General features: G+C 42.6%; 2 protein-coding genes and 1 long non-coding RNA gene across 5 annotated transcripts in view; 2 read left to right on the forward strand and 1 right to left on the reverse strand.

Annotated features, from left to right (window-relative positions):
- The window catches only part of LOC120719107 (c-Maf inducing protein), a 42222-nt gene extending 34915 nt beyond the window's left edge, over window positions 1-7307 (forward strand). For all 3 annotated transcript variants that reach the window (XM_040008028.1, XM_040008027.1, XM_040008029.1), the window contains 5 exons: window positions 1358-1405; window positions 1497-1643; window positions 1747-1852; window positions 1944-2014; window positions 3269-7307. In XM_040008028.1, coding sequence (XP_039863962.1) covers window positions 1358-1405; window positions 1497-1643; window positions 1747-1852; window positions 1944-2014; window positions 3269-3322 — 426 coding nt within the window. In that variant the 3' untranslated portion in view covers window positions 3323-7307. The remainder of the gene's footprint in view (window positions 1-1357; window positions 1406-1496; window positions 1644-1746; window positions 1853-1943; window positions 2015-3268) is intronic.
- Window positions 6799-24580, reverse strand: part of plcg2 (phospholipase C, gamma 2) — a 46052-nt gene continuing 28270 nt past the window's right edge. The window contains exons 17-33 of the mRNA XM_040008026.1: window positions 24300-24469; window positions 21857-22057; window positions 20829-20951; window positions 20360-20540; window positions 19653-19721; window positions 19444-19553; window positions 16929-17025; window positions 16762-16834; window positions 16340-16512; window positions 15310-15412; window positions 12599-12802; window positions 11272-11411; window positions 11026-11134; window positions 10371-10535; window positions 9521-9609; window positions 9273-9436; window positions 6799-8863 (exon numbers count right to left, since the gene is read on the reverse strand). Of these exons, the coding sequence (XP_039863960.1) occupies window positions 8821-8863; window positions 9273-9436; window positions 9521-9609; window positions 10371-10535; window positions 11026-11134; window positions 11272-11411; window positions 12599-12802; window positions 15310-15412; window positions 16340-16512; window positions 16762-16834; window positions 16929-17025; window positions 19444-19553; window positions 19653-19721; window positions 20360-20540; window positions 20829-20951; window positions 21857-22057; window positions 24300-24469 (2214 nt within the window). The 3' untranslated portion in view covers window positions 6799-8820. The remainder of the gene's footprint in view (window positions 8864-9272; window positions 9437-9520; window positions 9610-10370; window positions 10536-11025; window positions 11135-11271; window positions 11412-12598; window positions 12803-15309; window positions 15413-16339; window positions 16513-16761; window positions 16835-16928; window positions 17026-19443; window positions 19554-19652; window positions 19722-20359; window positions 20541-20828; window positions 20952-21856; window positions 22058-24299; window positions 24470-24580) is intronic.
- LOC120719113 lies at window positions 14406-22441 on the forward strand. The gene is made up of 3 exons (XR_005692623.1): window positions 14406-14550; window positions 20014-20099; window positions 22256-22441. It is a non-coding gene; the product is annotated as an uncharacterized LOC120719113 (long non-coding RNA).

A 24580-nucleotide genomic window follows, 5' to 3' on the forward strand; every position in this document is an offset into this window, starting at 1 on the left:
GTTCCAACTCCACCTCTCACTCTCATTATTTAGTAGGAGCGCCGAGGCCTGCAGCCGCCACGCTGCAGCCGGCGCGCTGCTGCCGGCGCTGCTGCCGGCGCACGGAAAAATAAAGTCACCAGCTTCTCATTACTGCAAATTCATGTGTCGTCAGTAACGCATGTGACCTGGCTGTAGATAATTGTCAGTCTGCAATTCTAACACACTGGTGATGGTTGTTGACAGTCTGAGAGGTCATGCACACATTAGGGACAAAAGGAAGACATAAGGTGCATTTACACGCATCCACATGTCAAATATTATGTGTATGAACACGTTTGGATATAAAATCCTGCCGTTTACTCTAAAAATCTTTGGAGGTTGTAGTTTTTTCCTTCCTTCAGAGCAGCAGCAGAGACGGGTGATGGAGAACCTGATGATAATAATAATGATAGCTAGAATCTGCAGAAAATACATGCATGTGAAACTGCCAGTGTGCTTACAATGTATGGTTGTCACACACTTTTCAAATTCACAGTAAAGTTTAGACTCTTGTACTCTTCTCCAATTATAAAGTTTGTGTTTTTTAGTATATATTTGATATGAATGTCACTACATTTCCTGAGACGATTTACACAACGCACATTTTATATTTAAAAATCTGAAAAAGACGGCATGTTATGGAAGCAAAGTAGTCTAAATCTGTAAAATTAACAACTTTATATAAAAAAAGCGTCTGCTTGTTACTGCTGCCATAGTTCTGTTAAAATAAGCGATAAAACAACACATTTATCTAATATTTGCGTAATTTACGCCGATATGTAGACTCCATTTATTTGCAATTCAAATAAACATGTCTATATTCCATAACTTATCTCACCTCCTATTTAAAAGGCCTTCCCAGTAACCAGCTGTTTTCTTTATCACACCAATACAGCGGTACACCGTTATCTCTCAATAAACTCGAAATGCAGTGTTACATAATTGAATAAAATGGATGTAAAGAGAGTTTGTGAGTGAAGGAGAGAGGATAGAGCTAAAACAAAATGCCGTTTAAGATTAAAACGTAATAATCTGTCTCCCAATTGATGACGCAGAACTGAATTTCATCAGCAGGTCATTACTGTGAAGGCCAAAATCTTGCCCCAGAAACACCACGTTTATGTTATGTAGGAGAATAAGTTTTTATCAGTGGTTCTAACTGAAGCAGGATGGGAAGCATTTTTAAAGCATCTTATTACTGAAATTAAACATGAGGTGATCATAGAGGCCTCAGTGGGAAACGCCTGCAGCTGCTCACACGTGCCATCTACTGTTAGCAACGATTCCTGCAAGGCCTCAAGCTCAGACGCCATCTTTCTTTCTATTTTCTCCTCAGCAAAGAAAAGGAGGCCCTACCCGGCTGACTCTGCCCTCCAAGTCCACGGTGAGATCGCACTGCTGACACAGACACTGTCTTGGAAAAGAGGCAAAACTCTTGATTTGACTCTTACAATAACCTGTCATCACCTCTCTAGGATGCGGACCTGGCCCGCCTGCTCAGTTCAGGTTCTTTTGGGAACTTGGAGAACCTGAGCCTGGCTTTCACCAATGTCACCAGTGCCTGTGCTGAGCAGCTCATCAAGCTGCCTTCACTCAAACAGCTCAACCTCTGGTCCACACAGGTAAACGGACCCAACACAAACAGCTGCACAAGGAAATCATGACTGTCTATGAGTCTACAGATGCCTAACAGCTGCCCTTTCCTTGCTTTGTTCCATGCTTCAGTTTGGGGATGCAGGACTGAGGTTGTTATCCGAGCATCTGGCCTGCCTTCAGGTTCTGAACCTGTGTGAGACTCCCGTCACTGATGCTGGTCTCCTGGCGCTCAGTTGTAAGACATCTTGCATAGGAAGCATTTTTATGACACATTGAATGTCCTTGATAGTGTGTGTGTCAACTCTAAGTGCAAATGTCTGTTTCAGCCATGAAGAGTCTGTGCAGCCTGAACATGAACAGCACCAAGCTCACAGCAGACACATACGAGGACCTCAAGGTAATTCAGTCAGTGTTAAAGGTTCTTTAAAGGTTCCTGCTGTTCTGTTTCTGTGTGGCACCTAATGCTAAATGAATGGAAAAAAGCATGCCTCGGGACCTTTATCGCTTTGAAGAGAGGTCTTATATCTGATGTCTACACAGATAAATTTTGAATGGACTGATAGATGCATATATATTTTTTGTATTAATACAGTGAAAATAAATGGTTTTGACAAAGCCACCAACACCTGACCCCATGATGGCTAAACTGTGCTTTACTGACAGCTAAAGTCAATTTGATCATTTAACATTAAGCTGCACAATCCCTCGAGGCGGTCGAGGCAGTATCGTCATAAAACTGAATCTGAGGAATATTTTGATTTTGATTCTTGGCTGAGCTTTTTAACCAGCTGCTTAAAGCTCTGCTTTTCCACTATGTAACTGCACCAGAAATTTCCATCCACTGTTTATTCTTCCTCTCACATGGAGTGCAGCTAGCGAGCACTAACAATGCTCGGAGGGGTCATTTGTTTACTTTTGGGCAGCACATCAGCAGCTGCTAGCATCTCCTCCTTGTGTGCCTTCATAGCCTGGCTGTACTCAGCAGTGTGTTTTTGTCACCAGTGGTGAAACGAGTTGTTTTCACCTTTAGCAGGAACAGTTTTCTTGCCAGTGATTGTGATGCCGTGAAGGGTGTTTAGGTAGCTTAGTGTTTACGTGGCTCTCGCTCTTAGACATGTCTGGGCTTGCGTTGTTGTTGTGCATGCTAAGGAGCTTAAACACAGCTTTGTCGATGTTGCTGGCTCACCTTTATCACTGGGACTAATGCTAAAATATTGACAAACAGTAGTTGTTAAAATAGTTGGTGTACTACTTCCTGTTTCCGTGTTTCACAGCTCTCTGAGCTCAGCTGCACTTATCGCCATTAAAGACTGCTCTCTGCTGGTGTTTTTCATGCAACACATCAGTGCATCTGCATCAGTTGTTTGGTGCTTTAGTTAGTTATTGTATACCCTCCACTGAATCTTTAAGCACAGTTATGAATGAAATCTCTCCCTGAGCCTGGTTCTGCTGGAGGTTTCTTCCTGTTAAAAGGGAGTTTTTCCTTCCCACTGTTGTCAAGTGCTTGCTCATAGGAGGGTCGTTTGATTGTTGGGGTTTTTTCTTTATTATTGGGCCTTTATCTTATAATTTAAAGCGCCTGTTTGAATTTGTTGCTGTTTAAATAAAACTGATCTCAACTGAAGTGTATATTGTTTGTGTTCCTCTCCAGGCCAAACTGCCTAACCTGAAGGATGTTGATGTTCGGTACACTGAAGCATGGTGATCGGCCAAGCTTTCAGCAGCCCCTTTACATGCAGAGACACACACAAGCACGATCACACACCAACTCACACATTACATCGACGCCATCATTACACCAGGAACCCTAACATCACCCGGCCTGAGGATCACCCCGTCTGATTAGACGCTTGCTATGAGGAGGAGCCGTCACCAGTTTCATCACCGACCCCACAAAGTGACACCGTCACCGGGAAGGAACTTTGTGAAACTCATCGCTCCTCTTACCTCGAAGGCCCTTGTTGTTTTTTTGTTTTTTTTTTACAAACGACATCAGAGAACGAGAGGACCCGATGTACTGAAATACTGGAACCCTGCTCTCTCTGTCCTTACCCTTTGCCCCGTCCTTTCATACGTAGTCTCTCAGTTTTCATAATCACTCTTTTTTTTTTTCTTTTTTTTTTTTTCCCCTCTCTGCGTGTGCACCTCATAATGAAATCCCGAATCGAGGAAGGCTCCACCTCCCCGGAGCCTCTCGCTGGCGTTTGCCCCTCATGGAACGAAGGCCGGACGCAGCAGCTCGCCTTCCAGTTCGTCTTTGATCCGATCCACGATGTAGCTCTCCCGACGGACGCGGTCAACTGTTATCGAGTCCTCGCTCTCTCTTTGCTGTCAGTTTTCGGGATCAAATTCCGGCCTTTTCCAATCTTTCACTGGGAAAATGAGGTGCTACCTCAGAGAAAAGAAGACTGTGCCTACTCCTCATGTACAACTCGCGAAAAGGAGAAAAAGAAAACAAAAACGGTTTTTATCAACTTGAATTAACATATTTTTCCAGACATCTGTGCTTTCATATATTGTGTCTTTCTATAGAAAACATAAGGAGATGCCCACCTCCCTCCCCATCACCTCCCCAACGATGACATTTTGGGAGCTCTGCAGGAATGTCAAGGGTGATGGCAATATTTGGTCCTTTTTAAATTGCCTTCAGTGTGCGTGCTGAAGCTCTCCTGTTTCTATTTAATAGGACAGTTGTGTAGCAGTAGCTGGGTGGTCTGGGACTGACTGATATTTATAAGTTGTCTTTAAAACCTCTGACACATTGTCTTTCCTGGATTTCGTTGGGAGGTATCAAAGTACACAGCTTTTTTGGTTTTTTTGCATCGCATTATCCAAGAAGCCCTGGCAGGTCGCCGCCGCACATGGACGTCCGTGTACCAAAGCCGCGGTGGCAAACTTCAGAGTGGACTTCTGAAATCGGACCTGTTTAAACCAGACCCATCACCAGCTGAGAGTTGTATATTTTCATATCCCCCTCTCGTTTTTGGTCCCCGCCGTGCAGGTGCTTTGGGATGCTTTTGAAGCAAAGAACTCGCCAAACGTCTTTCCTCTGCTTTGTTTTTTTTTTTTTTTGAGGCAAACCTGAGCGTGGTGTCGCCCCCCTGACGCCGTTTGCCTCTCCGACCCCCTTTCCTGAGCGGAGGAGTCGCAGTGCCTCTAGCGGATGAGTCACTTGTCTTTTTACCTGTCCCACGACCTGTTTTGAATCACTCTGCTGTATTTATATTACGCCATATCACGTGGATGACATTTTTAGGCTAATTCTTATCAGATAATGGGACAAAATTCTTGTACATATTCGATCACAATAAGGGACGAGTAATCGGGGAGGGTGGGGCACCTTCTATTTGCCTGTGTACATTCCCTCAAAGTGTTGCCTGTTTGTTGTGGCAGCGTTTCATACGATGTGGTAACTGCCCTGACACACTGCAAGTCTGTCAGAATCTATTCTCCCCGTGTGCGCGTGGTTTGGGCGGATTTGTCTTGGAAACTCAAGGCAAGCGCAACTGCATCCATCCATTTTATTTATTCGTGTCGACCTGGGCAACGCTCCAGATGCTTGTTGAATCAGGACAGGACGCCGTCCGCTACGATGCGCTTTGTTTCCTATTTATTGGGTGCCACGACAGGTTTCTGTTTGGCCTGTAGGTGCGGTTTGTGTACGGCCATCTTCGGGTCTAGCTTTAGGACATCGTGCTCTTTTTCATATCCTGTATGATGTACATATGAGTGTATATAGTCGTCTTCTTCCTTTCTCTCTTTGAACCATTTTTGAATCCTCGCCCTTCTTCATCTCCTTTCTGTTTTTCTCTCAGCCTCCTTTTCTTCGGCAGGCTGTTGTTGCCTTCATCTTAATGTGTGTGGTTGTTTTTGTTTTGTTTTTCTTCTTTTCACACAAAGTGCTCTGTAATCTAAAAAAAACTGTTTTCAATGTGTGTTATATTTTATGTTTCTCTCATTCGATCACTTTAATCAAACATTTGTTTCCGGTGTTTTTGTTGTTTAAGGTTTTTTGCACGTAAATGTTGCCGCGTCATCGAATATGTTTTTTCGTTATTTTGTAATTTTTTGTTTTGTAAAAATACCATAAAGGGTTTGATCACTATCTCACCAGGTTGAGGACTGAAATGGAGAGATCCCATCCGGCTGTTTTGTGATTGGTCGTAGCCAGGATCTACCCACGAGCCTGCTGTTTGAGGCAGTTAAAGCTTTATTCATGTTGATTTTCTAAAACAGCCAATGACACTTGGCGCCTTTGGACTGAAGCCGAGATTTAATCATTTAAACGATGGCCATTTTTATATCACGAGTCGTATCGTATGTGGATCACGCTGACTGTGGTCATATTAAATAAAGTTGGTGATTCCACACATCAGCGACCCGATGATTCAGTCTGATTTTACTGCAGTTGTTTTTATCCCCGATGGTTTTGAAGGATGAACGGTTTGACTCTATTTTAAGAGTGACATGAAGAATCCTGATACCAATATCACGTTTATCTGGTTGACGTGAAGCCACAGCCATCGGCTGCTTAGCTCAGCGTATCAGGAGAAATGGTTACCTTGACTTTATCGAAAGGTAAAATAGTCCTTCCAGTGCAGAGTTTCAGATAATGAGGTATGTGCGAGTAATCCACGAGTTTCTTTTTTCTGGTCTAGGGTCTTTATGATGTCATGATGGAGGAGGGAGGAGCTAAAACAGACTAGAAGGGTTTTCTCGCACTGCTTCCAAGGCACACAAAGGACGGGGGAAGAAGTCTACATGGATCAGAACTCCAGCTATTATTTTAAACATCCTTGTTGCTAGACCAGTGTGCTTGTGGCCTTTGTGGGGGTTGTTACAGGGTGTACGACTAATGCTATTAAAATAAGATAAAGCAGAAAAACAAACATCACCCGGTGGTCTCCAGATTGTGATGCAGCTTTTAGGCTACAAGCAACCTGCAACACAACACTGAGCTTCAGTGCAGCGCAGCATCGTTTTCCTCCAGAGACTGTACTAGTAGGGAAACTGGCTGAGGTAACGATCTTGGCTGTAGCTTCACCCTTAATCCCAGAGGTAATTCATCAAACTTGGCGTGAAAGCAGATGAGCCCCTTTCCCACAGTGGGCTGTTTTGGGCCACGCTGACTTGTCCAAACTGTGAGCCTGGGGTCCAGCATGTTGAGATTATGTTTCTCTCTTTTTTTTAAGTGTTACTATAGAACATGTGCTGGTTGAAAAGTACCGTCTCCTGTTCGGCCATGTCTCCTGTTTCCTGTGGAGCTCACTGAGCTTTCCTCCCCGTTCATCTGTCACCTTTTTTTAAATAAAAAAAAACATTTTTTTGTAAAGTTTCTACCACACCTGCGTCATGTACAGCTGTGCTCGAGTCTTAACCATTGTTATGGAAGGAACAGGGTCAGACAAACCTGACAGACTGAAAAAATGCAACTACTTCAACTTTATTTCCCATTCCTTGTAGTAAAATCATTTTGTTGGCAGCTGGAAAAGGGGCGCCCATCATGTTTCTCTCTCTTTTTCAGTCTTTCGGTCGCATTGATCTGCTTCTCCTGCCGAGTTATTATTATTATTGCTGCTGCTGCTGCTCTGTGGCTGTTGTAATAAAAATACAAAAGATCTTCAACAGGAAAATAACAACTATGATGTGAAATAATTTCAATCAAAAATAAATTGTCTGTGAATATGTTATCAACCGGGTGTGTTTTTTTCTTTTCTTCATGTTATTATATCAGTGTAATGGGGGAAAAACATGAAGCTTTAGCTGTTAGTGAGAAAACAGAAGAAACAAATGGTTTTGCAGGTGGAGGACACGTTTCCCCTCATCTTTTTGGACAGTTTCTTCTCATTTAGCTGGAGTCAGAGTCACTGCTGCTTGCATGAGATGATACCTGGACGCCACAGGTTTGCCAGAAGGCCATTTATTCTTCTCTGGTATATCTCTTCAGCCTTTTTCTCAGCGCTTGCAGCCTTTGTTTGGTAGCATCTAGAGCCTGTGTTATGGACAGCTTGCTGTACCTCATTTTGACACCCTTCTGCAACTCGCATCAACATCTTTCCAGCCTTTGTCTTCCTCTGCTTGCATCCTTGATCTTATACCCAAGTGGTTGTAGAGCAGTAGTGGTTTCAGTGATGCTGGTAGTGGAGATGGAGCACAGGGCAGTGTTGCAAACATCTCCTGTGTTGAGACGAGCTGGGGACTCGTTCTCTGTCTCGAGTCCAGCCACACGCTTCATGCTCAGATGCATCTGTCATTGGTTTAGCTGCACTGCTCTTGTCTACCAGGGTTACAGGCTCATTACTTCCATATTTCTCCATGCTGTACTTCAGCCTATGAATCTTCAGAGAAGCTGGAGATCCACAGGCTGAAGTATATTCCTTTATGGAATATGTTTTGTTAAAAATTGTAAGTGAGCAAACTTACAGGTAATTATTTCCCCAGTGTTTGATGGAGGACTTGCTCTTTTGTTCGAGGTCTCTCTACGCTCCTCACTTCAAGCGTTTGGCCTACTGCTGTCCCTGCAGCCTACTTTAAAATGCGGTGGAGCAGAAAACAATTCAATAAATACAGATAAAGAATGTCGTTCACCAAGCATACTTTATTGACTCGATTCATGAGGAAGTCAGAGGAATTCTGGGACAGCTATAACCACAATCTGCCTTCATATTAAATAGAGGAAACACTCACTGCATGAGATTACAGATCGGATTTCCATATCAAACAAACATTGAAGAAAAACGTCACACTGGTGAAACTGCACAGCAAAAAAAACCACAAAAAAAACCACATTCAAAATGACTAAAATGAATTAAACACAAGCTCCCTGGCAGCAGAACAGCCACTGCAGTGAAATCGTCATTATTTCAGACTCCGCTCTTTAATGAAAAATAAATACCATCAGTGTAACACGATGCAGTTTGATAACAGACTGAATGCAAACATATCAAGCACAACGCTGGCTACTTGGACCGTTGTAACGGCCTCTTACATTTCCTCCAGCAATTCCATATTTCAAAAACTCCAAAACGTTAGGAACTATTTTTTTCAATCTTAAATAAATAGAAAACCATTCGGGATACTGGAATGTTGCCATCTTCGGTGGAAAGATGGCAAAAAAAAAGCTCTTCCAGATCACAGCTCCCATAGCAAACATTGATACTAGATTTGAAGCCTGCTGCTCACACAGGTTAGACAAATGAGTCCTCAGGAGTAAAATTTACTGTTGTTTATCTTCTTTTCCTTTGACCTGGAGAGAAAGACGGACAGATTGAGAGCAGAGAGTAACAAGTATCACAAATTAGTATATGTACATATTGCAGTATATGTACATATTGCAGTATGCACCATGAAATGCAAATTAGATAATCCACCAAAAAGCTGTTTTATGGATGGAATTTCCTAATCAGTTTATTCTGAGCTCGCCACTGAAATTTGGAAGCTGTGGCAGCCTAAGGACCTCAACTGAAGTGAAGCAGGCCATCCGCTGACGGCAATGAAATTAGTCTGATAGATAGGCAGGATGTTAGCGGCAGCAAAATCAACCAAAATATCACTAAGCTTGGCAAAAGACCCGAAGACGACAGCAGCGGACGAACGGGGTCCTTTCCGTGAACAGACTGTCGCTGCTAGAGTATTCCTGCACTTTTCAGACTTACCTTGGATTTTCACCAGTGCTGCCCTTCCTCATGAGGTTGTTGGTGGGCTGGGCCAGGGAGGATCGCTGAAGGTTGCTGTGTGTGTCGTACAGGAAGGGTTCGCCCAGCTCTGCCTGCTTCTTCTTCAGCTGGCTGGAAGACGAGTACAGCTCCTCCTCCGCTTTCTGAACGATACGTGCGAGTCAGGAGATCACAGAAATCCCGCCACAGTGACATAAACGTCGATGCGCTCCTGGTGCGTTACTCACCCCGGCCTGCTGCACACTGATGTAGACCAGAAGAGAAGCTAGCTCCAAGTCTTCACTGTAGCCGTTCTTCAGAGGGACAGAGCGGTAACCTGTGGAAGCAAACCCAAAACAGTTCATTTCCTTCATTTATTCACATCACCTTGATTTGTGTTATAACCTGATTCATTCATGTTCATTTCAACTTTTAAAATCACTTTTAAAAATTACATTTTTTTTAATCTTAAGCAGTAACGATGGACCTAGTTTAGTTTTTACAGAAATACAAAAAAACCATTGTTTTCAACGTGACTGTATGAGTTGTGTTCCCTCTAAACTTAAAAGGTCTTAAAATGAGTCACAACCTAATTTCACTTCCAAATGAGGTCACTTCAGTGTGTGGTGTCAGCCTTTTGTGGAATTTCAAAATACTAAAGCCCGCTAAAATTAGATATTAAAGCTGCGTCACACTCAGAGTGGAAACTCCCCGATTACGAAGAATCTAAAAGTTTACATTAAAGTCTTTGGCCAGGATACAAGAGACATGAGCTAGCCACTGTCTAACATTACTTAAATATCAAATGATTCAGGATTGTTTCACCTCTTTCATTATTTCTAATTTGAGAAGTGGAGTGTCTCTTCTTATTAAAATATGAGCCCCATACAAAAAGTTAATACAGCAAAAGCGAGCACACCTGTGAGAAAACTGGTGAACGAGGAAATTAACTTGAGCTCCACATGATATAGTTCTCAGGTGAAAGTATTCTCAGTGTGCATTAAATCTTACTTCTAAGTAACATTCAGTTCATGTAATAATGATAACGAGCACTACCTGAGAGTGACGGTAACAGAAGCTGCGTGTATGAATTCCCACCTGAGCGAAGGCCTTTCACAGGAAACGTGGCCTGAGCTAGAAAGTTGGGGTCTGAGAACATGTCCTCCTCGTTGACGATGAAGCGCAGGAAGGTGAGTTCAGGCTCATACACACTCAAGACTATGCGCTCTGAGCCTTTCCACACTGGGTTCAGACCATTGTCACCTGCAGGGGGCAGAAACGTGCAAAGATTTAACCTGTGAAGCCTCAAGTCCCCATTAAATTAAAAGTCCCCAGAACCTCAAGCTGAAAAGAATAAAAGTTCCCGCAGAATTGCAGCTAAGGCCGAAGCTGCTCGAGCTCTGACTATTTTAAGGTTTTTCATTATTATTATATTTTGTGATGGACGACCTCTCCCGGGTCGTCCCGCCTTTTGCCCTGTGAGAGGTGGGACAGGCTCCAGCCCCCCACGTCCCACAATTTTTCCACTGTGAGATCGAAAGCCCCACAAAGACGAGGCAAATCTCAGTGTTGATATAGATACACAACAAACACAACCTTATTACAATTTTACCATCGATCTTCTTTCAAATCTCTAATTCCTGCAGAAAGCGTTGAAACAACGAACACAAGCTACATTTTTAATAGTTGTATTAAAAGAGAAAAACTAGATGAAACAGAGGAAAATAGAAAGGTTGCTGGAGAATCTGCTTACGATAGACGATGGTCTTGTACTTCTCCTCTGTGTGCCCGCACAGCTCGATCTCCACAAATGGACTGGCGATGCTGCGGCCTGGCTTCGGAAGGTGCCTGGCACCAATCACCTGCAAGGGACGAACACAACTGCTCTTATTCTCTGCACACCATCTGGCCCAAAGTGCATTTTTGTACATAAGTCGACCCTGAACGTGACTCATAATCATGACAGAGGCACAGAGTGTGTGTGCGTGTGGCGGCACACCTTGACCACAATTTTGTATTTGACTTCCTTCTTGTCCTGATGAGGGTCGTAGCTATCCATACGCATGAACTCCGGCTGCAGCACGTAGCCTGTTTGTCCGTTCAGACTGAAGAGGGCGTTGTTCAGCTGCATGTATTTATCTGGGTGGACACAAGAACCTGAATAACTTCACAGTGTCACTTCTCCTTCAGGCAAATCCTGATAATATTCTAACAGGTAGACTCGACAGTGTAACCTGTGTTATTTTTTCAGCTGGAGTAGACAGATATCCCCCAAAGACATGACAGACAACATAAAGAGGGCAGTTTGAGTTTAGCTTTAGTGCAGAGTGATGCACTGGCAACCCATCAGCATATCTTTAAATATCAGGACATAATAAAATGACCTGGTCCTCAGCAGGCCTTAAAATGAGGTAAATGTAACTTTAAATGAATCCCAACACGTGACACGTTGCACTGTGCCATTATTTATTGAACAAAAACTAAGACAAGATGCTGAAGTAACGTGTGAAAAACTTTGAACTCCACCATGAACGCCTTTTATGTATTCTGGAGTCAGATGTGAGCCCATCAGTCCCACAGCCCGACTGAGATGCTGTGGATAAACGAACTGAAGCAACACTGTAAAGAAGAGCGTGCCAACATGTTTGTTAACCTCACACAGAGAACAGGTATTTGAAAGACTGCACAGGCTACAGAACCATGGGGCGGACGCACTGCTTCTGCATGTTGGTTTAGCCCTAGTTAACTAAATAATGACACAGCGTCAGGTGTTGTTGTTCATCTCAGCTCATACGAACCCAAATGTACGACCTGCTAAAGACTAGATATTTTTTTTACTTTGTCCTGACACTTAAATTCTTAGTAATGCACAGATAGTGTATTTTCTCTTTACCGTGACTAAGCTCAAAAGACAAAGACATAGTGTCTCTAAACACATAATATATGGGTTTATAAAGCTATTCATAGCCAAAATACTACATATAAGTGGAGTAATATATTGAAATAAGCTTTCAGATACTACTAATAGAAGATTTCTTGTATTAATGGGATGTTAAATCCTCTATTATTTCCCATTTTCACACTTTTATTTCCTCAGACTTTTTTATTTCTGCATTTTCATGTCCTTTCATGTGTCGATCCTCGTGTTGCTCAACCTACAGGCGGAGGTTTATTCTAATTTTATAAGTATATTCTGTCACAAATATTTTAGCCTGTTTTTGTACTTTGCTTCACTTGAATGTTTTCTTGTCATAAGAAAATAAATATAAAGCCCTCAAAACTGTCTCCTTTGTCCTCCGCCGTGTGATAAATGAGCACTGCTGTACCTGCTGTTTGGAAGTTGAGAGCCACCATGTGACAGCCGAGGGCCCACATCGGGTAAGGGTCGTAGTTTGAGGACTCGACGCGCTGGCCTTTCGGGTAGATACGACTCAGAGCTTTGCGGTTGTACTGCAGGAAGTCTTTGGTGCGGCTCTTCCCTGGAAGCTTGTTCTCCACGAAGGAGCGGACCTCCTTGTAGCTGTAACTGTCTGCAGAGACAGGAGAGAGGGGAGGAGTTCAGTGGTTCAGCCACCTCACCTTCGCTGCTTGCTAAGAGAGGGAGCTGACATTTAGTTAAAGCGAGCTACACAAATTAACTGGATTTATTTCAGAGGGATGGTTGTTTGGGGACTAGACTGTGAAAGGATGCATGTCTAAACTGCATCTAAACCCCATCCTCTCACACATTGTCACTCAGACAGTCAGAAATATTATAATTCTGATCATTTATCAGCACAAATCCATATTTTTAGATCTTTGTATAAAAACAAAGCTGACAGTTGTGAGACTTTATCAGAGGTGGAAGCATCACAGCAGATGCTTTTCTGTGGAAGTAACTGAGAATAAAACAAAAACATGAAGCAGATTTTCCTGTTCTGGCTTTTTATAGCAGATAACCTTAAAAATATTCTGCAGTAGATCAAAAACAGAAGAAAACCATGAATCAACATATGAACATTACCTGATGCTGCTGAAGTGAAGCCGAGCAAAGTTACAGAGGTTTTATTAGAGACACGGCTGAGAGCAGTTTGGCATCATTTGTAAAAGTTTACATTTCTGGTCTTGAAGTACACAGAGACAGAAAGAGCTGCGCAGGAAGTGTGATTTTATCGTGGTGGAAGCAAAAGTGCCAAAGTAAGAAGGAATGAATGATGTTGTTTATCAAACGAGAAGCATAGTTTTGATCTTCTTTTGCTGCTGGTTCAGTCAATTTTGATCAGAGAGTGACAAAAACCGCAGCTGCACACTTTGTGTTTGCACAGTCTCAAGAACATTGGGCGAGTTAGTCTGCTGCCATATAAAAACTGTAATGGCCCTCGATTACTTGTCGATGTGCAATGCTGCTGAATAAGAGGAGCCAGAGAGCTGTCTCAGGCTGCTGTGTTATAATTCACTGTTCGGTGACTTTAATGATCCATTAAAGGTTTTAACTTAACCCAAAACACAGCAGCAAACATTTTCTCTCACTATTGATGTTGATCGGCTCCATAGGAATAAAATTTAACTGAATTTATCTGAACTGGATGTCATGCTCAACAAAAATGAGCAACAAGCGCAGAACTTTGAAGCTGGTCCATCAGATACAAATCCTGCTCACAGCAGCACATCTTACTGCTTTCCTTTCAGTAACCACACTCCACATGATAAGTGGTGGTCATCAAACGAGATGAGTGATTGTGGGTTTTGGGGCTCTAACAATGAGTGGCCGTGGCGTTGTTTCATGTGACTGTGCCCACTTCAAATCGGTCTTTTCCTGTTTTTGAAAGTAACACATTTAAAAATGAACCTAAATAGTATCAAATAAATGCTACACACAAGCTTCTTGTAAAATGAGTTTCAGGTACAACGCGATTAAATAAAGGTTTATAGACGCTTTCAGATTTAACCGCGTTTTTTCCCCTTCAGATGCTTATTTGGTTTAGAAGCTGATATTGCAGATCTGTTATTTGGAAATGTCACCGAGTCATCCTGAACCTACAGAAATCAATTGTGGTGCGAATGTAGTTTTAGCATCTATTTCCAGATTGAGACAGTGCATCACAGGAAACCGTCTGTCTTTAGATCTTTCCTCTTGGTCACATCCTGTTTGTACAACAACCTGTGGCTGAACACGGCGAGTTTCCTCAGCTCAAATAATTCCTCGGCTAGAAGGACTCATTTAAATCAATGTTAGAAACTGTGTAGTTACAGGAGTCACGGACGTGCATTTCAGGATGGGACCAGCTCTTGAGTAAAAGTATGTAAACGCTTTTGTGACTGCAATTATATTTTTAAAATTGTGTCATTGAAAGGAAGTTTAGACGCCAACTAACATAAAAAATAACATCTAAAAGTCAGAAATGAAGAAGGAGGTATCTGCTTATTCATTGAGACACCACAGAGACTGCACCTATAAAAGGTAAAAATGATACCTGATTGAAATTTGGCAGCTGGCCCTGTAAAGGTCACCTCCTTCTGTTTGCCGTGTGTGGCCTACATAACAGGCCCAGCACACCAAACACAGTAACTCCGATTAGCAGCGGTCAGGCACTTTTACAGTTATGAGCACCCTGTGGCACACCAAAGTCAATCAGTGACATTTACTAAAGAGATGAGTTATCAATAAATCCACCGATCAGGACAATGTTGTTGCAAGCTAGACAGGGAAATGTTTGTCATTGCAGGCTTTAAACATGCTTTTTTAATCCTGCAAGGCTGGGTATTGCCTGCAGTACTCCGAAATGCACTTTTGATCTAAATTTGTGGTTTTATTTTACACTTTGTACAATAACTACGTTGCTTTTATAACTGGAGGTCTGGAGAAAAGCGATTCAAACACAAAGCTTGAATTCATCTTACTGTGACATGGAGTTACAAAGGTAACACCGCATTCACCAATGATTTCGATTCTTAGCCTCAGATTAAATAAGTGAGGCAAGGTTTCATTTTAAAGCAGCGTGCAAAAGCTTCAAGCGCAGCCTGTCTGCATTAGACATGTGAGTTGACACGTATTTACCAAAGCGGTCCTTCTCTTTGCTGCGTGGCTGACAGTAGACCACCACCTCCGACATCTCCGTGGCGACCACTGCCTTCTTCTCCACTTCCACCTGTTGTTTCATCTGATATCGGACAGAAAAACAAGTCACTTCCTGTTTGCACTGTAATGTGGACAGACCACCTATGAATATAGACGCCGATGTGGTTTTGCATCTTGCGCTTTGCTTCGGTCAATACACAACCTTCACACAGATGATGCTCTTTTACATCATTTCTTTGCAGTTATAGTTTCTTCAGTTATTAGTTTTTACATTAATTTTGTATATTTTTAAATGATTTCAAATTACAACAACATTTGTCTTAAATTGCCTTAAATCATATCTGTGGTATCAGATAAGATACCACATGATCCTCTGTGAGCAAGCACTTTGTGACGGTGGGAAAGAAGAACTGTCTTTTAACAGGAAGAGAGCACCAGTAGAACCAGCCCCACTGACTGAACGGAGCATTTTGTGTCTCACTGTAGCAGTTTTTGTCGTTGTAGTTGTTAGTAAGTAACTTTGTATTCACTTGTAGTCACTTTGTATCTCGTTTAAAGTCACATTCACACAAGCCTAGAGAACATTGGATGACACCCCAGTTGCTAGGGATGGGTTGCAGAAGGTTACCTGCTGTTGCCAGGTGATATTGGTTGCAAAGATGCATACACTGCTGCACCAAAGACCTGCTTGTGATTGCTTTGGTCGCGGGCAGATTCCTCCCATCACCAGTGAGATTTGCATTGGTTGGTTTCAGCATTAAAGGCAGAACTTTGGATGCAAACGTTCTGTTTTGTGCTGCAGTTTTTCCAGTTTCACTAACGCTTGGTGGTTAGTTCCCAACTGTTTGCATACAAGTTGATGTCTTCCATGCAATCTACAGGCAACCGTGGCAATCAGCAAGTGACCAAAGTCTGTGGTTGCTGGTGGTTTTGCTGCAACCTCCAGCAATCACATCCCAACAGGTTTTATGATGCGGGCTCTGCTTCCACAGAAGCATATCGCACTCACCTCTTGCTCCTTGCTGTACTGCTGGTTCGCCGTTCTCTGAATAATGTCCCATGCCACCTTGTACCATTCAAACAGCTCTTCCAGAGAACCTGCAGTCAAGTCAAACTGCAGACTGTCTTCATCCTGGTCCTGCAAGGTCACTGCGTGGGGCTTCCCGTATTTACCATTCTTCACTACAAAAAGGAAGACAGAGAGGCCCAGTGATGTTTGACTCCCAAACTTTGTGCAAACTTTGAGGAATCAGGATTTAGTCGACGTGTATACAAACCCTAACGCAGTAATGACACATTTAGTCCAAACTGAGTTAAAGCCACAGAAAAATGCTCAGGACTGAACTAAACTGAACGACGCTGCTGTGTAATGTGTATTAACTGTGCTTTTCCATTGTGACTGTGTGACACACCAAGATAACGAGTACTCACAGTTTTGAATGTTGCATTTGGAGATGTCCACAACGCCCTGACATAGTTCACCTAGTGGGTTATCTTCCATTTCCTGTTTTAGCAGACATCACAAATAGAGGTCGTTTTCAGTCACTTTCCACACAGATACAGTACAGTTGAACTCTGACCTGACTTCTAATCTTTACCTGCACTCTGATGACAGGTTCGGTGTTGCTGGACACTGGCTCCACGTAGTTAGCAGGAAAGAATAACTGTAGCTTGCCACCGTGGTCTCCTCTGCACCTGTAATGAGCAGAATGAGTCACTTCAGTTCAATTTAGTTTGATTTATATTGCACCAACTCACAACAACAGTCGCCTCAAGGTGCTTTATACTGTGAGGCAAAGAGCTTACAAAACCAGACGACCCCCCTATGAGCAAGCACTTTGGTGACCGTGGGAAGGGGGGAAAAAATCCCTTTTAACAGGAAGAAACCTCCAGCAGACTGAACAAGAAACACTCAGTGCATCAACTCAGTGCTGTGCAGCGCAGCAAAGGGAGGATTGAGGGTCACCAGAGCCACAAGTAAGCCCGCAGTGTGAGAGGGAAGTGCTCTAATGGAGTGATACGGTACGACGAAGTCTTTAAGATAAGACGGGGCCTGAATATTCAAGACCTTGTATGTGATGAGAAGGATTTTACGTCACTCTGAGACAGGATGGTTCTAATTTTAGAGATACTGTGCAAGTGGAAGAAAGCAGTCCTACATATTTGTTTAATATGTGCATTGAAGGAAATTGGAGAAAGGACAGAACACACTATGGGAAGTACCCTAGCAGCCCGAGTCTACAAGCAAGTCTGCAGTCTTAGAACATTGTGCTCTGTTAAGACAATAAGGTGCTAAGATCTTTAAAATATGATGGGCCCTGATCTGTCAAGCCTTTGTTTGTCAGGAGAAGAATTTTAAGTTCTGCATTCAACAGGGAACCAGTGAAGAAAAGTCAATATAGAAAATATATGGGCTCTATTTTCAGTCCCTGTCAGTATTTTGGAGCAACTAAAGGCTTTTCTGACAACCTTCAAAACAACATGAGAATAAAGGAATTACAGCAGTCCATGTAGCTCATGTCTGACAGATAACTTCTGCGAGTGAGGAAGACTCATGAACGCATTGGAATCTGTCAGCTAAACACTATTCAAGCCAGCACAGTACATTTTGATGATGTCTTCTACACTGTGTAATAATCAGTCAGCAGCATCAAATGCTGCACCGAGGACTCAGATCTAACAATAGAAGCACACAGACAAGTCCACTGTCAGAGGCCAGCAGAAGGAGATCGTTACTTAAAGATTGGTCTCTAATTACGAGACAGCTGCACCAACAAATGGCTTTCTAATTATTTTATTACATCCACCCTGAAAGTCCGTTTGTATGTAGTCTGTTAATAAAGTCAAACTAATCAAATTTAAAAGCACTAACGGTAAGACGTGGAGTCTAACAGACTCAGAGTTCATTATTAAAGTTAGTTTAGAGCTCAGTAGGAGAGAAAGAGTCTAAATAATAAAGTTGCTGTACTTAATGATACTTCTGTGTAAGTTGAAACGAAAAGTCCCGTGTTTGCAATTAGCCATGTTTATGTAAGGGTTACTGAGGGTTTGAAGTAACTGTTAGAATCATTTCATTGGTAAATTCAATCAAAACCCCCCCCCACACACACACACACACACACTCACTATGAGATAAAGGAGAACAACAGCCTGATACCTGCAGGCCTGACAGCAGGAGATGTATCACTGCTGTAACAGCTGTAACACTCAGCAGTCGCCTCATTGTTCTGACACACACAACAAAACTACTGACTACACTACACACTAACTACACAAGATTTGCGCTAAACGTCGCAAATCTCTCACATCTCAAAACACCGCCGTCACTCCTAAAACTTCCCCCTCCCTAAACATCTAAATGCCATGTTGCCATATCATTTTTTGATTGGTCGACATGGTACATTTTTCCACCAATAGGAAAGGGCAGGGGGAGGGGTTTGGTGTTGTTTTTGCTCACACGCTTTCGAGCGTTTTCCTTATAAAATGCCGTTTTTACCGTTTCTTCCCGCAGTAAATATAAACAACGACAGTATTCAGGAAGAAAACCAAACATATACGAATGTGAATCGCATCATTGGCTGGACTGTGGGATAAGGCGGCATCGTTCTAATCCCATATGGGAGCAGCCAGTCACTCACTGACTAACACTGCAAAACAGAATTGTTAAAGTTTTAATTTTAATTTCAATTCAGGTCAGATTTTTTTTGTGCGCAACGCAGATTTTCTGTGCGCAGAGACCGTGCCAGCAGTGCGCAATTGTGCACGCGCGCAGCTTAGAGGGAACATTGGTAACTACCACAAATAGACCAAATGCGCTACAATGAGACACAAAACATCTAAAAACAGACACAACAAGAAAAAAAAGCACAAAAAGACAGAAATAAGAAGACACCAAGATGCCCAAAGAAATACACAAACTAGCTAAAAATCAACACAAAGTTGTTACATTAAGATACATCAGCAAAGACACAAAGCCACTTCATGTCACTTCTAATTGGAGTCCGATCTCTACTGTGGAGGGCGGAGGGCCTTCTCCACATCTGTGTCACTAAATCAGTCCGTGGCCATGCCAACCACGTACATGCAAAGACACAAACTTGCGTGTGGACTCACCATCCATCAGCCTCTTTGGACACGTTGTGTATCAAAGCTCCTTGTTGAAAGCTCAGCTCATCTGGCCTCCTCGCCTGGTAGCTGTATAATGCCTTGACAGTATTTTTAGGCTAAAGGAGACAAACACATAGAATTGAGAACGTTAAAGGAACGATAATCAAAGAATACTCGACAACACACCACATGACCAAATCTGACTGTATACACACCAGCGAGGGCTCGATCTCATTGGGCTCCACATACGTCTTCACATCATATAAAGAGGCACAGTTCTTCTCCTGTGAAACACAGCGCACTGTTAGGAGGATATCATGACCTGACGCTGACCTGAAATGTTCTGTAGTAAACTGTACAGTAAATGTTCTGAGTTTAAAATGATAAACCTTCCTCAGACTGATCACCATGTATTTTGACACTGAGGAATTTACTGGCTTTGCCACAAACTTTCCTAATTCACAGTCAGAGACGAGCAGGAACTCTACAACTAACATGGCAGTAAATACAATAAGTGATCAAATACTGATTTTTGTTTCTCCTTTTATTTGTGTGTGTGTTTTTTTTTTTTTTTAGAAAATTCTATGGTAGCTCAGAGAGGACAAGCACAGTCTCCAGAGTCGCACGCAGTGAGGATGTAACACTGCAGACAAAGATGCAAGGTAATGTGTGTTTCAATCACACGATTCATAAAATACTGCAGAGACATGTTTGCTAACAGCCATTTACTCTTAGCTTGTCACGTCCGCAGCTGTTCCGTTGCATTATTGCAAAAACCAAAAACAGTGAGTTTCCTTGAGTTTTCTAGCTGTTAGTGTGTTTGAACTCTTGGGGCTACCATAATTACCTGTTTCTCAAGCGCAAATGATTCACTAGTTTCCACAAACTTATTGCAACAGTGGCAGAATCTCTTGAAACTCACTGTGCTGAAGCGGTCGACCAGCTCGGGCGTGACCGGGTAACGTAGCTTAATCTTGCGATACAGCGGTTTCTTCCTAAAGTAGTTGACCAGCTCCACGAGGCTCTCGAACTCCGTAGTGGTGCCCAGCAGATACATGTTGCCCTCCTTCTGGATGCGGCAGTGTTTCACCTTACCGTCACCTCTGAATGACAGAAGTTGATAACAAATAGTTATGTTTGCAGTACTAACCCGTTATGCAGATGCTCACGGTGGCAGTGTGTTCTGGCTCTGTCACCCTGATCATCAGATTTACGTTGGAAAACACACATTTTAGCCCAACTTTGTCACTAATGGGTCAGTGTCTGAATTAATGGAAAGTTTTTATGGAGATTACAGTTACATAATGAGGGGTCATCAACTTTATTTCACCCTTTATGAAATGACACATTTCAGTGGAGACACATTTGTTGAATTTCCTTTGGCACGGTACCTGAATGTGATGGCAAAGGAGTCTGGTTCTCCTTCTCTCTGCCGGATGAGAAAGGCTCCATCTCTGGGAATCCTCATTAGGTAATCCTCTGCCTGACCTCTGCTCAGGTTACTGTAGAACCACCTGCTCCACACAAACACAAGGAGGGTTACACCCTTACACATTCACAACCACTAGCACTTTATATAGCCTCTGTAGAAATTATCCACATATCTCACTTATCTTAACTGCACTACTGTAAATGCTGTATAAATAATCATTCTGTACAATACGATCATTTTAATTCTACAACTGTTTATAACTTGCATAGTTCATATTTCTGTATAGTTTCATATTTAGATCCTGTTCATAGCCTGTACACCACTGCAGCCTGTACATACTTATAGTGATAGGATATTCATAACATACCTTCATACCGTGTACATTGTAACATACCTATAACAGACCCATTTTTGTAATATCTATCTATCTATCTATCTATCTATAGATAGATAGAGAGAGATATATCTATATATATATCTCTATATATCTATATCTATCTATATCTATATATCTCATGGCTAAAGCACTTCTGGATGGATGCAAAGTGCATTTCGTTGCCTGTACTTGTGACATGTGCAATGACAATAAAGTTGAATTCTATTCTATTTATGCGGCATGTCTGTTTATCAGATGATGGCTTGGCTTTGACAGAAACAGGAGTTTTCTTTCTTCCATGCTCTTAAAAAAAAGGCTGAAAGAAGTGAGAGGGCAGTGACTACCCGTCCGTGTGTGTGCATGTGTGAAAGTGTGAAAGTGAGAAACAGAAGCTATGCATATGTGTGTGGGACTGAATGTGAGATGTAAGCTTAGCTACAGTAACACAACTAAAACTGAACATGGATGTGGAGCCCTGCATCAAACAAGGGTTTGTTTTTTTATTATAAGCTGAGAAGTTGTGAATGATTAACTCGTTATTTCTCATCACACTGCAAAATGATTCAGCACCCTGTGATGTCTGTGATGCATTTTAGCACTGTGGGACAAACCCTTCTTGCAGATGTGAGTCGGGTTTTGGTACGGCATCGGTGAGGCGCAGCTCAAAGTCCTGGCAGCGCAGCGGGTTGTCTCTGTAGTGCTGGATCAGGGCGTACACGCTGGGAAAGTGCAGGTTTGCCGTCATGTAGAAGGAGGTGTGTCCGCCCTCTGTGACGGAGCGAATGCGACAGTGCTGCACCCTCCCGCTTCGCCTGAAACACGTGCAAACAAATGACCGAAATGATGACATCGACATCAAGCTTTCTTCTCCAGTGTAGCAGAAACATGAAGCTACCAAAGTGTTTACAGCTGACCTATTCAGCTTCTAACCCTAACTGAATTCAAATTGAATATATCCTAGTCCGAGTTTCCATTTGAGTTTAAACGTGTTTTCGGCCTTATTTTGATAGATGCAGTGAAGCCTGACAGGAGAGACATCCAACAAAGGGCTGAGGGTCGTATTGGAGCCCAGACCGGCTGCTTATCCCACCGAGCTGAACCGGCGCCCTCAGTTTGTATTTTCTGTTCAAAAGTGTAACGTTTGGATTACAGTTTTTATTTCGTCATTGTTCTACTGACCTTATTTCCTTATTAAATTACTGAGTGTCTGGTTTGTGTCTGGTTTCTGTTTACTTCGTGATTTTCTAGGAATGACTTCAGTCCTTTGTGTTTTCTGGTCCTTGGTTCTTGTATTTGTAGTTATCTCCTACGCGCTCACTTTTCCATGTTCCCCCTCTAGAAGTTCATTCATGTTTCAGCGTTTCCTTGTTTCAGTTATGGCTATTGTTGGTTTCCTGTTTTACTTTGATAGTTGGGTTTTACTTCCTGCACTGTCTCGTTGTCCTTAACAGTTTCATTTGTGTCTCCAAACTCCTGTGTTCAATCCCCACTACAGAGTGTGTGTGGGGCGATCGTGGCTCAAGAGTTGGAAGTTCATCTTGTAACCGAAAGGTTGCTGGTTCGAGCCCCGGCTCAGACAGTCTCAGTTGTTGTGTCCTTGGGCAAGACACTTCACCTACTGGTGATGGCCAGAGGGGCCGATGGCGCAATATGGCAGCCTCGCTTCTGTCAGTCTGCCCCAGGGCAGCTGTGGCTACACCTGTAGCTGCCTCCACCAGTGTGTGAATGAATAGTGGAATTGAAAAGCGCTATATAAATGCAATCCATTATTATTGTGTGTGTCCAGTCTTCCCCGTGGTCTCTGTTGGATGGTCTGTTTTCACTGCTGTGAGTTTTCCCTCATTATCCTCAAGCTGAGGAATTTTGTTGGAATTTCATTCCCTGGATTTTTCACCCTTTTGTTGGGTTTTTATAGACATTACCACCAGCTTTTCAATTACGCTCTCATTTTGTTCTTTCCTTTCCTCTCTGGTTTAAATTTAGGTGCAGCTTTAATGCAAACTGTGACACACCAGGAAGTAGACACTTTATTTTTACTCTTGGTTATGTATGTTAGAGAGGATCTCTCCAGCATCATCTATCTAAGGCACACAGCTCTGGCTGTGAGCACAGAAGCCCCGCCCATTTGCTGTTCAAACCTTCCATTTGTGAAGCGCAGCCAATCAGCTAAAACTGCTTCTTTCACACAGAGGATGATTTCAGTGCCTTACATTAATGTCACATTACATTAAACTTTAAATTGAGGAAAGGTAGATTAAGTACAAGAATAAAAATGATAATAGATCCTTGTTGAACCACACAAATCGAACACAGCGTGAAGCCAAGCTCAGTTAGCTATCCTGGCAGCTGATATAGAGTGTGCCAGTTAAACTGCTTTAGCCTGCTAACAACTGCTGTTGCCTCTGCAAGCCGCTTTGAAACCCACCTCTGTGAAAGCGCATGGAAGGACAGGGATGTGTGATCTCACTGCTGGCAAACAAATTACTGCAGATAATCAACAATCCTATTTTAACTAAAGTGGGAAAATTTGAATTTTCTGTTTTTCATATTCCTTCATGTAAATGATGATTTTATTAGTGGAATTCATTTAGTGGGTAAGGTCATTAGTAGGAAGGTTGTTTAAGTGCAAAAACTACTGAACACAGATGCCTCCTATGAGCCCTAAACAGGAAGAAATTCTTCAGGCTTATCTTTATTGTGTATTTCAGTGTTTAGTTATTGTTGATTTACTGACTGTTTTATATAGTGCACATTTTTATATAATTTCTTAATATTTCTTAAAAATCCCACACAGCGTCTGTGCTTTCCACCATGGAGTAGGAGATGTGATGGTCAGATAGTAGTATAGCACACACTACAAGACACATTCTTACAGCAGAGCAAACTTTACATTTTTCTGAGCCCCATTCTCAAATCTCTCGCCCTTCTCGTTTCCTATACTACATGACGCCGAGGTCCCACCCTTAGAAAGCGAACACAGAGGGGGAAGGACAAACAGAAATTAGTGCTGGTGTGTAAATCTGATGAAAAAAAAAAAAACATGGGACACTGTACCAGAAGGAGAGCGTATAGTCTGTAACGAAGGTATCGCTCTGTCGGACCAAGAAGGTGCCGTCTCGTCCGCTGGTCTCTTTGCAGTAATCTTGGATCAGCCGCTCGGCCATCTGCCTGCCTTCCTTCATGCGACCGTGGAACCACGGCTCCGAGCAGTGAAGGTCCTGATACTGAAACGTCACAAAAACAAAAGTTCTATCAACACTTTTCTAAATTATTGTAAAAGTTCTGTTAATAACTTGGAGCTGAAGGAGTCAGGGTTAGGGCTCCAGCATTTCTCG

Source organism: Simochromis diagramma, unplaced genomic scaffold (genome assembly GCF_900408965.1).
Source record: "Simochromis diagramma unplaced genomic scaffold, fSimDia1.1 OVJJ01000545.1, whole genome shotgun sequence".
Classification (NCBI taxonomy): Eukaryota; Metazoa; Chordata; class Actinopteri; order Cichliformes; family Cichlidae; genus Simochromis; species Simochromis diagramma.